General features: G+C 43.6%; 1 protein-coding gene across 5 annotated transcripts in view; it reads right to left on the bottom strand.

Moving 5' to 3' along the window:
• The window catches only part of MAMLD1 (mastermind like domain containing 1), a 349,448-nt gene that overhangs the window by 83,484 nt on the left and 253,593 nt on the right, over positions 1–12,371 (bottom strand). For 2 of the 5 annotated variants that reach the window (XM_073358361.1, XM_073358360.1), the window contains exons 1-2: positions 10,526–10,768; positions 3,103–3,277 (exon numbers count right to left, since the gene is read on the bottom strand). The exons of 1 other annotated variant lie outside the window; for it this stretch is intronic. In XM_073358361.1, the coding sequence (XP_073214462.1) occupies positions 3,103–3,162 (60 nt within the window). In that variant the 5' untranslated portion in view covers positions 3,163–3,277; positions 10,526–10,768. Of the gene's footprint in view, positions 1–3,102; positions 3,278–10,525; positions 10,769–12,371 lie in introns of those variants that run through there. 2 more of the 5 variants (XM_073358362.1, XM_073358363.1) reach the window with 1 other exon arrangement.

Genomic DNA, 12,371 nt, shown 5'->3' on the forward strand with positions numbered 1-12,371 from the left:
CAGCCTCGGTTGACAGACTTTGGCCCGTGGGACTTGCGCTACCAGTCTAAAAATGGTTGTGTAGACAGAACTTTGAAGATGCAGCTCGGTCTGGAGCTCGGGCTTTGAAGCCTAGCAAGGGGGTGGGTTTCAGAGCCAAGCCGCAACTTCAATGCGTTGTCTATACAGCTAATTTTTAGAGCACTAATGCAAGCCAAAGTCCACCAACTGTGCCTGGGAAGCCTGTTCCAAAAATGCTGTGTAGATAGATATACCTTGAGAGGCTAATGCCTACTCTCCCAGACTGCGTCCACTAATTTTAGTTGCCTCCATTTTTTGGAGGTGTGACTTGAGACACCTACAGATAGATTTTCAGTGGTAGAGCACGTGTGCAGCTCCCACTGAAGTCTGTGGAGCTGTAGATGTTCACCACCTCTGAAAAATCAGGTCCTAGGGGTCTCAAAGCTGAGAGCCCAGAACCTGAGGCAACCAAAATTAGTGGACACTTGAAAAAGGTAGTGAGAGCATTAGTCAGTCTCCTTGCTCATTCAGTCCTTGGCCTCTTTAAGACTGCAAACACGGGTGCCAAATGTCACAGGAACATCGGTGGCCACTAAGAACTGGAGTGGGACCTACAACTTGTTTCACATTAGCTATCAAACAGCCATGAAATATAACTTTTGGTTACTAGAAGACTCTGTATCTCATTACCAGTCTATTGAACCATCCAGTCCCTTACATTGATTGATTTTAATTTAGGTTCAATTTACCCTCAAATTAGGGGTTATGAGAGTAAATGTTTACAGTAACTGATTACACTTTGGGCTGGGGATGGAGAATATAGGAAGAAGGGATTCCTGGAAATAATCCGATTTCTCTTCAGGACAAAGAGAATGATCCATCTCTTTCTATTATTTCTTTTGGCAATCCTGTCACTCCTGCCCCAACCCCGTGTGATGATACCATGTTACTTCACATCTTCAGTAAGACCAGTTTCAGAGTCATACCCTGCTGTCTTTACTCTGTCCTTATTTAGGGAAAGCGTCCTATCAACTTCAGTGAGAGAGTTTTGCCTGAGCAAGGACTGCGGGACTGGGCCGTCACTGCACAACTCACATACATGACCCCAAAGCAAACAGTAACCTTTTGTTTCTGCTAGAAGTCAAACAGCAATATGTGAGCAATTATTTTCCAGCCATATGTAATAAATTACACTTTCAAAGTAACTTCACTAGGCCTGCTCAGAGGTGGTCAACATTAGGATGAGGAGATGCATAAAAAAGATCCAGCAGACAATACAGTTCTTGTCATACAATACTGCCAAGGTTAGAGAAGGCTATGTTTCTGCTGGGATAGCTAGACCCTCTCAATCTAAATGGGAAAACAAAAACAAACAAACAAAACCCTTCACTGTAAACATTACGGAGCACAATACATGAAAAGAAGAGATTCATAAACATGATTCATCACAAAAATCAGACTCATCACCTTCCTTCAGGACCATACCCTGTTCTCAAAGCACCTTTTTTTATGCCAATGTGAGTTTCACATACAGACTGAGGAAACTATACAGCCTTGTGTGTTGTTCCTCAGATTCTCTATTTAAAAAAAAAAAATCAAATCCCATCTGGAAGAAACCCAAGCCATATTAAATGCTTGTTTGTTGCAATTAAGAAGACCTTTAAACGTCACCCTTATAAAAGCCTGAAATTCACCCAAAATTACTGAACGCATTAAAGCAGGACCATGTAGTACTTCTGGGGAAATATTTGCTGAACCGGTAAGTATAATTTTTCCCTAGCTATAAATCATTTCTATAACTCTGGCTACAAGGAGTTAACACCACCATTTACACTAATGCCGTTGTATCATTAGAAGCAATAAGATTATGTACTATAATTCTAATGCCAGCACAATTATTTTAACACCAAGTGTGTCAGGTTTGACTCTATACCCCCTAAATTAATTTCAGAGTAGTGGCTAAATAAAATGGCATACTTCTTTGTGCTTTTGTTATAACATGCTCATGTGCAGCAAACTGTGAAGAAAATGTAGTAATTAGAGGTTAAATTAATCCCTGACAGACAAGCAGTTTAGTAAAACTGGGCTCTCTTCACAAAACATAGCATAAAGCTTGCCAGTCTTTCAGAATATGCACAAAAAACATGTGAGATTGGCAAGTACGTTACAACTGCAATCCAACCAAAGGGAGTAACATTCAAAAGTCAGAGTAAGTCTTCAAATAGCCCGTATTAACACCTAAATCTCATTTAAAACATGTGATATAGAAATCAATGCTATTGTTATTGTAGACACCCTGACTGCCTGATCAAGATCAACAACTAGAAACTAAAGAGCCTTCCTTACATGGCTTTATAATCACAGTATGATCAACCTCTAATATTAACAACTAGAAACCTACCTTTCTGGTTCTGATTTTAATGTAGATCTTAAATACCAAAGCTCTACCTACTCCCTGCAAAATAAAACGTGTTGCATAATTCTGACAAATTAAATGGGTGTGGTTTGGGAGAGTTTAATTTTAAAAAATTCATAGGTATTTAATTCAAAGATGAGATGAACCTTCCCTGGAACGGAGTAAGGAAAAACCAATGCAAAATATAAGACACTTGGCCATACAATGTTGATACTCTCCACTAATGTGTGTGTGTGTGTGTGTGTGTCAAGTTCAAGTAAATATTTCTCTGACCGTCAGGACTGATATAAAACTGTCTTATTTTCAAGTCCCTCAAAATAAGGTTTCTACTTAGAGAGGGAAAGGCTGAGAAGCATTTATATTGCAAAAAGATCCACTGCTTTTACACAGCATTCATCTCTCCCCAGTGCCTTCCATCCCACTTGGTTTACACATTACCTATGAAGGTGGAAGGTGCAAAAAAATAAAAAAACCTGCCTTTCCCCAGGGCTATCACACCGATGCCACTCAATAGATTGCCTGACATGGGGTGAAACAGTAAGACAGTTAACACCCTCCCCTGCAGAGGTAATCCATATCATGTCTGCAACAGACTGAACCTCCAGCTGTCTGTTCCAGAACTAGAGAGCACAACAGGCCGCTGTGGCTACATCATCACCAGGTAGATTCAAAAGAAAACATCTTACAATCAAAGTGAAGGAGAACTGTAGTCTCTCCGAGGTTCTTGGATCTACTTGGGAGTGCATTCGTATCACTGGACAGTCCTGAAATATCAGCTCATCAATGATTAATGAACTAGGACATGCTCCAGAAGGTACTTGGCAACTTTATCAACAAGGCAGTTCTGTACAAGTTCTTTGCCTGAGACAGGGAGACAAGAGAGAAGCAAGAGTTTGAAATGGTCCACCAGAAGGACCAGGTGTGTCATTGCTAGGCACACAATTTAACTAGTACATAACAATATTTTTAGAGCTTGGACAGCTTGCGAAATAAATACATGATTTTTTGCTCACCAGCCTCCTGTCAGTAGCAGCCCTTTAATGGGTCAATACTCATCACTGGCTCATTGCACTGATTAAGAGGTAGTAGGAAGTCTCACCGCCCCAAGAGGAGCAACGGGAGATGCAGAGGCTGCATCATGCCCTCTTGCTACATCCCTTTGTGAGCGTAGGCCTAGGGACAGCACCTAGCACAATGGGCTCCTGGTCCATGACAGGGACTCTGAGGTGCTACGGTCATACAAATAACCATAATAAGAAGTAATCCCTTCTATAGCCAGAGCTAACCAGTTCTCTCAGAGCACAGGGGGTACAATTCAGTCTGGCCTTATGCAAGCTCACACCTCCTTCACAACTTCTCTCCCATACAAGGGCCAGCCAAAAATTTGACCCAAACGATGGTCTCCTCCAGCTTTCTCAGCCTTTTTCCCTTTCCTTTCCTCCAACAAGCAGCCATGAGAAGTGGGAGTATGGCATTTCACACTCCCCTTCCTCAAGGACACAGGGCCTGATCTGTGAACCTTTACTCATGGGAGAAAATCACGGTCCTTAACATGCTGAAGTGTTACCAGAACAGGCCCACCAAGAGATAAAAGAACATTAGTCTCTCTGACAAAATACATTACCGAACGCAACTCATTTCATCCAAGAAGCACAATAATGTCACATGCTTTTTAGAAGAGTTGATGCGACCGCCTGGAAAATTCCAAACAAAATAAACCATCTTTTCCTCTGCTTTGTTTCCTTTCCCTCCATTTTTAATTTTTTAATTATTATTAAGGAGATTTACATGGGGGATAAAGAACTTTAATTTTTAAGACCCTTCTAGTTAACCCCATCTGAATGCATTACTCTCTGTGACAATGCAACTGGTTGCTTTGAAAATGATGAGGTCATACATAGAGAACTATGATGCCAATTCTGCTACCTTTACTCACATCGAGAGATACCTTCATCCTGAATTAAGGTGGCACAATCTGGCTCTCAGGGAACTGCAGGTGACAAATATCCAGCAGGAAAGAGGGAGATACGGTGAAACCGTTAAGTAACAAAGCATTTGGTACTCCATGAAAAGTGCTCCCAATAATAAAAAGCAAGAGAAATACAAAAAGGGATGTAAATGCTGATTGTTTTGCAAAGTTTTCCTGAAGCTGTCAGTAGCTTGAAGTGTGGCAAAGAAAGCCAGAGCAGTTTTACTGATTACCAGCAATGTAATCAATAAAATATTATGTACATTTGCTACCTCCACTCAAAATAAAGAAATATTTCAATTTAACATACAAGGAACTCAGATACCACAGTGATAAGTGCAGTATAAGTTGCCTAGTTAATTTGAAGCAATGACCTTTTTGACCAGGCAAATCTTATGTGTTTAACCAAGATAAAACTCTTAATGACCATACCAAAGTATCTTCTACATTTGGCATTCTAAGGCAATTTTCTGAAGTTCCCCCTCCAAAGTATCTGGCAAGAAATGAAGTGCTGCATAATTTTAGGGCTCAACATCTGAAAAAATTAGAACAGTCTCAACTATTCTTTGAGATGTATAAAAGAACAGTTGAAAAACTTACAGTTGACTGGTGCTACCTAGGTTACCCGTCAATAGCACTGAAACTGGTATATTATTAAGAGAGGTGTATGATGGGAATTGGTTTATTGTGCTGATCCATAGTAACCAGCTCCTGTTCGTCCATCATTTATCTCTCTCACCAGCGACATATGGGTTTGTCTATTCACACTCTCAGCATTCTATCTGCTCCAACAAACAGTCAGCCTTTTTTGCTTGGATGAAGAGATTTTTTTTTTAGTTACATCCATTCTGTGCGTATCAACATTTATGGCAGCCAGATAATTGCCAAAGAGCTCAAGGGGATAAAAGCTACCTCTTTATAACAAACACCCCCTTAAAGAAATCAATATTGATATAAAACATTTTAATGCAAAGCTTTGGTGTATCTTCTGCGTCCTTCAGTGTGAAATACATTTTTCTAAATGGCAAGTCAGAGAACATTGGACAGAAAGCCTTACTAATGAGTTAAAATACTGCTCTCCCCACAGAGGCTGAAAATTAGCAGCATACAATATTAATCATTCCTTAAATAAGAGAGTGGCAAATCTGTCAGATATAAAGAGGTTTCTTTGGAAATGTGCCATCGTTATTTCAATTGATTTAACTATCTTTATCTGAAAATCATACCAATTACTAATGAATCGTAACTTACCAGCACCTTCATCTAAAGGTTTCATGTTGCTGACAACTCACAAATGGCCAGCAGATAGGAACAATGAAAACTTTGGGATTTTCCATTTCCTTCCGATTTAAAAGCCTCAGCCAGCTTCCTACTTCTCCACGGCTCTGCTCCCCGAGGTTGCATAAATCTAATTACCCCACTCTTTGCAAGATTTAAATGATCCTTCTACGGCTATTTTTTTTCAAAGTTATTTTTAAAGGTAACTTTTCAAGGAACGTGGAACATTTATCAATCAAATGATTGGGAACTCTCAAGTTGTAAAATATTTAGCCTTCTTAATTTACTGTTCCCACTGTCCTTCACCTCTCCCTCCAATTGTTTGTTACAGTCATTGCAGCTAGTTTCCAGTTAGGTCCCAATCCTGCAATTAATATCCCCATGGGTTGACCCTTGTTCCTGCAGAGCTCTGATTGCAGGACTGGGATCTTTGATTATAAACCCTCTAAGGCAGTAACTGCGTCTTCCTGTGTGTTCAGACAGTGCTTAGCACAATGGCTCTCTTACCCTGACTGGGATCTCTGGGTGCTACCACAATATAAATATTAAGTACAGTGGTCACAATGGAATATTAAGAACATTTCACTGAAAGATACCCAATGCAATGTATTTATAAGGCACCTCTTATATCTGTGCACCGAGAAGCCATAAGAGGAGTGATATTTTAACTGGTGCCAGTAATGACTCTTCCAAGAAACAGTAATAGCTACCTTCACTCTTCAAAGTCTAAAGAATTACTCAGTTTCAAGGATTTAAAAGTGGAGTCGTGTAAATATTTGCCCTTCTGAGTTTGAATTATTTGTTGCAAGGATTTTTACATTTTATTTTTTGTAATCAGAAACCCAGTTAGAAAAGAACAAGATTTGCTTTGGGCTGCTCAGCGATAAACATTAAACAGCTTTTCACTCACTGGAGAGAGGAGCTGTTAACTGCATATCACCTGCTTTACGATACATAGTATTTGTTTTTCATCCCTCAGCAACAGACTATTTCCTGGTTGAGTTTAAAAACTCAGTGACGTTCCTGTTTCAACCCACACATCTGTGTCACTGTCAACGTCAGTGGCAGGAAAACATTAGAAGTCACCCTTTGCTAATGGTTTCCTAACATGGAATTTCCTTCTATCTCCCTCAACCCACCTCCTCCCTCCAGCCAGACACATCTTTCCCAAATTGCTTTCTTTTGCCCTTCCAAACATATGGCACAGAGAGACAACTGAAAATGGTCACTGCCAGAACAGGGAGATTATGATTATTTAAGACGATAGAGTAACTTATTCAAACTACTCTTGCCTGCCTTTGACTTAGAAGCGTGTATGTATATGTGTTCAACCAGCCTTTCATCTGCGCTTCTCTTATACAAAACACATATGTTTGTCTTGCAAGCATCTGGCATCCCCCATCACAGTATTAGTGCCTCCCACCCCTAATATTATACTTGTAATCAGCTTTCTTACATAAATGTATAGGAAAATATATTCTCATGCTCAGTGTGTGGGCGTGTTGGGCTGGGGAGCATGCCAATAACTAGTAAAGCAATATGTGAGCCCATTACTTTTCCCCCTGTTGAGAATATGCTATTTAGTATGCAAACTATGAGCACCTAGAAAAAAAGAGAGAGATGTTTCTTTAAGGGGAAGAGCTGATTAGCTGCTCTTGCTGGCAGCAAACAGCTGGTCAGTCGGGCAGGTTCAAGGCCATTTCAGCTCCCTCTCTTTCGGAGGCACCATATGCTCCATCTCTCACATCAGCAGCTTTATTTTCCAATAATCTTGCTCCAGAAGGGAAGCAACAAAGGAGGCCAAGGCGGGGAGAGCCCACGTTCTACACTTGGCTTATTATTTGCCAGTGTCAGTTTTGTGTGTGGACACGCTAGCCTTCCTCTCAGCCTGGGCTAAAACCAGGGAAGGGGAAAGGCATCTGCAAATGCTTTTTGCCTCCATTTCCTACTAGCAAGCTGATTGCAAGGGGAAGGGAGGAAGAATTCCCACATTAAGGTAAAATGATTTTGGTGGGCTGGGGGAGGGGGTGTCTCACTTCTGGCTGCAATAGATAATGCACTCATTCAGGTCCGCCCAGGCCTTCAGGGGCAGTTTTTCTCCTTTCTCCAAGCCCTCTACCTGGGGAGACAGGCATTAGGAATTAACCAGGGATTAGGGGCTAACCAAAGCAACAGGAACATTATATAATAGGTGACATATTTCCTCCACCTTGCTCAGTTTAACCCCCAGCTTTCTCCAGGGTGTTGGAAAGCTCTGTGGGGGGGGGGGGGGGGTTTCAGCCAACAGCTCAGAGGGGGAGAGAATCCTAGAATATCAGGGTTAGAAGGGACCTCAGGAGCCATCCAGTCCAACCCCCTGCTCAAAGCAGGACCCATCCCCAACTAAATCATCCCCGGCCGTGCTGTCGCAACCGGCAGCAGGAAGGAAGGAGGCCAGGGGTCCACACCAGCGCGGGACACGAAGCTTTGGAGCCGCCGCTGGTTTGCACGGATCCTGGGCTGCCCCGCATGCCAGCGAGCGAGCGCGCGCGCCCCTGCAGCGGCAGGAGCGGGGAAGGCGCCCCCTGTCCCGCGCACGCTCTGGCATGCACAGCGGGGATTGCTCCAGACGCAGCGGGGAAGGGACCAGACACACTTAATCTCCACATTTGCAGCTCGCAGGCTGGGGAAGCACGACAGAGAGGAGGAAAGGAGGGGGGGGGTCATTATAGAGGTCACCCCCTGCCCTGCCCCGCCCCGCGGTAGAGAGGGAGGCTCCTCGTCCAGCAGCGATGCAGAAACTCCCTGCAGAGCCACGCGGGTGCCTGAAGGGCTAATCTGCTTGAGACGGGAAGATGCAAAGTGGCGACGGGAGCCTGCAAATTGCAAAGAGGGAATTAGAGCCCTGATCATGTTAGACAGCGACTGGGCGTCCCAGGCTTCCCTGCAACCTATAAATCTCCAGTTACAAACGCGAGGCTCGCTGCAGAAGCGGCTCTGTCTGCCCTAGTCCCCCTCCCTTCGCTCTGCTGCTAGGCTCGTGGAACACAAAAGCCGTTTTTTAATGTATTGTTCCAGGGAGGGGGGCGGGGGGCGGGGGGCGGGAGGACGGCCTGAAAGCAACCGAAAGCCCGATTCCTTCCCCGGGAACTGCCGTTCCCCCTCCCGGGAAACCTCCCAGTCACCCCTGGTTACAAACTCGCCCCCCCCCCCCCCCCAACGCAAAGAGGCTGCAAATTGCAATATCCCCAGCCCTGCCCCGCGGCACCCCGGGGCCAGGAGACCAGGCAACGAGCAGGAGCCAAATGGCACCCAGACCACCCCCCCCCCGCAGCAACTTCCAAGGGGGTCCAGACAACGGGACGTGGGGAGATAATTGCTGGGGAGGGGGTCAAAGGAAAGCGAAGGGAGGAAGGATACCACATCGAGACTGCAGGTTACAGGGGAGACAGAGAAGCGAGACAGGGAGCTGCTTGTTTACCCTGCGACTGCCTTAAACGCGGCTCTTAATCAGAGGATGAGAAACCAAAACAGTTTAAAAACGTGAGTCAGCATGCATTTTATTTTAAAAACAGCCCCCGTCTCTGAGAGAGTCACACACTCCGTTTGCACCATCTCGCCTCACTCTGGGGCCACTCCTGTTTACACACACACACACCGCGCTTTATATTGAAGGGGGTTCGATTTTGTGCTGCAAACTCTCGGAAGGAATAACTCGAGGGCTCCTGATGCTCTCAGTTGGGTCTTTTGTTCAAATCCTGCCGGCAAAGTGTGCACTTTGCACTCCAAAAATAACCACAGACTTTTCTGCCAGCAGAATAGACACACGCACGCACCCCTCAGCCTGTGTGTGACACCTTGCGGGGGGAGCCCCCTTAAAAGGATGGGTTTTATTCGTCCATGTCTGTTTGATCTAAGTTTAAACCGAAAGCCCCCAGTAATTAGACTAAAACAAGCCTTCCTGTACTGCTCTGTTTACACGGGGATACTACAGCTCTGAGGGCTGAGTGTATTGGCAGTTTTCTAATCCTATTAGTCTCTGTGCAGTCAGCATTTAATCTAGGATAAAAATCAGACAGCAGCTACTTCCTTTCCGGACGGATTTCGAGACACATTTCATGATGAAATAAAATAATAATAATAATTAATAATAATAATAAAGTCCCCTTTGCATTAATCGTCTCAGCCCGGTGCCAGGGTGCAGGCAGCCGCCAGAGGCATTCCTATCTGCATTTGTACTCTCGCTGCTGGTGTTAGCAGGGAGCAGGATCTCAGATCATGAACAAACCAACACGGCGCATTTGTCTAAGAAATAAAACTGTTCCGGGACCTTGGGCACATTCTCGGACTGAACCGACCGATCAGAGAGAGAGGAAGGGGAGGAAAGTGTTGGAGGCTCCTCGCTCTTTTGCCAGGCAGCTGCTTCCCAGCCAGACACAGGAGCATATCTCCCGGAGTTTCAAATCTCTCTCCTGCCACACACCAGCCTGTCCCACTTTCTTTTTTTAAAACCAGACAATCGCAGGGATCACCTCGGTTCAGCACCATTTTAGACACCCACAGACCCCAAGCAGCAGCTGCCCTTCCAGACTGACACCCGCTTACCAGCAAGGAGCGGGTCCAGTCTTCTCACCAAGTTCCCTGGTTTCTTTTAAATTTTGAAAATCCCAGCCGTGGTTTTACAAAGATAAACTAGCAGAATAAAGCCAGCACAAGGTGGGCACTTCCAGGGACCACGCCTGAGAACTTTACAATGCCAGGCTCAGAGGCGCTCACATTATAAACTGCACTAAACCTGGGCAGGCAACTATTTGGATGCGAATTAAGCCCTTTTAAATCAACTACAACTTCTCCGGTTCATATCAATTCCACATGCTACTTACTGGAATATGTGGCTCCATGACCCGCTGGGAAACCAGAAGCATCTTGGGACTGGTGATCAACCAGCTGTTAGATCCACTTTGGCTGTATTTAACGAAACCACGCAAAGCAAAACACTCTAAGATTGTTTTCTCCTTTTAGGTTCCAGGCAAGTTCATCCTGGCGTTGCAGTTTGCTAATGATTCACTGTCTGTCTCAATCTGCTCACTACATTTCCATCAACCCACAGCTTCCTCACTTAGAAGGTGGAGTTTGTGGGGTTTAAGTTACTGATAGGCATATCTAACTGCTGTGTCACTCAAAGAGGAGGAGACACACACACACACACACTCTCTCTCTCACACACACACACAAACCACTCTAGCCTTAAAGGGGAAGTGTCACTTTCTTTTCCCTTTTAGAAACTGGATCCAAGGAATTATTTGTTCAGTGCATGGAGGCAAATAATGATACAGTCTCTATGCACCGTACTTTTACATGCAAAGATCTGCTTAGCATTTTTATCACCTTCTCCTGGATGTGCAATTTCATTTTGGGTAAAAAGGTAGGGTAATTTACAAATATACAGGGAGTGACTGGAGCTTTATTTTTTTCTTCAAATCGAAGGATACAAATCAGTTAAAGGAGAGCATAATGCATGATTTGTAAAGATTTTTAATCCTAAAAATGGCGATTTCCTGGCTCTTTCTGCTATTCTGGCTAAGATATTTAATAGGAGAATGTTCAAATAAGGGTTAAACTCACCTCCCAGAGGTGAACCCAGGTTAGTAGTAAAGGAGTGGTACAGGTGCTTCCTATGGTGCCGCCTGCGTGTACATTTATTTAGATAGATACAGATCCAGAGCTGCCCAAAATCAGGACGCTTCTCTTATGGTTGTAAACGTGCTAGTCGCAAAGTGTGATTTCTGAATATTAGCGTTGACAGAATAGCCACTGCAGCTGAGGGGCTGAGATTTTCTTCTGATCTCCTCCTGGAATGTGCATAAATTACTCGGCATAGCAAGTTGCAGGCAGTCAGGACAGCATACTGAGTTCACAAATAATTGTGAGTATAATCTCATTCCATTACCTTCCTAAATCACCATAATGTTCACTCCTGTACTGATACCTCGGAGACGCTAAAAAAACCCCTTTTCTTGATCCATTGACCTAATGGGTGAGATGTGGAAATACAGTAGCACCATGTGAGAAGCACCCAAAGGTATTCCAGTTAGTTACTTTACAGAGCGCTGTCCCCAGGTTGTGTGTGTTGATTTAAAAATTTTAAAAAAACTATATTGAGGACCATCACTCGACGACAGTCCTTTTTCTTCATGCCTTTTGAATGTGAATATTAAGATTTTAATCTAAATTTTTTACAGACCATGTTAATTTTTAATTTCTAATAAAATGTCTTTTTTTTTAAGAGTGAGACAAGAAGAAGAGCTCTGTGTAAATGGAAAACTTGGCTCCCTCACCAACAGAAATTGGTCCAATAAAAGATATTACCTCACCCACTTTGTCTCTCTAATATCCTGGGACCAGCACAGCTACGACACTACAAACAACATTGGAGGATATCTTTTTTTTTTTTTTATCGCTTCTACTGGAAATTGGAATAGCAGTAAATTATACCCATCAAGAGAGGTCTGCCCTTAAAATTAAGAAGAAAATAGAGAAAGTGTTATTAATAAAACCCAAGAACTACTTTGGCCAAATAAATACGAGGAGCCAGACTCTGGCCTAGACCCTATGATAGTTCTAACACTGGGCATCCTCAGTTCCCATTTACCTCATGTCCCAGTGAAATTATCCTGGCTTCACTGAGGATGAAATTGCCCTTATTTGTTTACATTTATAGTTGGAAGT

This window comes from Lepidochelys kempii, chromosome 9, assembly GCF_965140285.1.
Source record: "Lepidochelys kempii isolate rLepKem1 chromosome 9, rLepKem1.hap1, whole genome shotgun sequence".
NCBI lineage: Eukaryota > Metazoa > Chordata > Testudines > Cheloniidae > Lepidochelys > Lepidochelys kempii.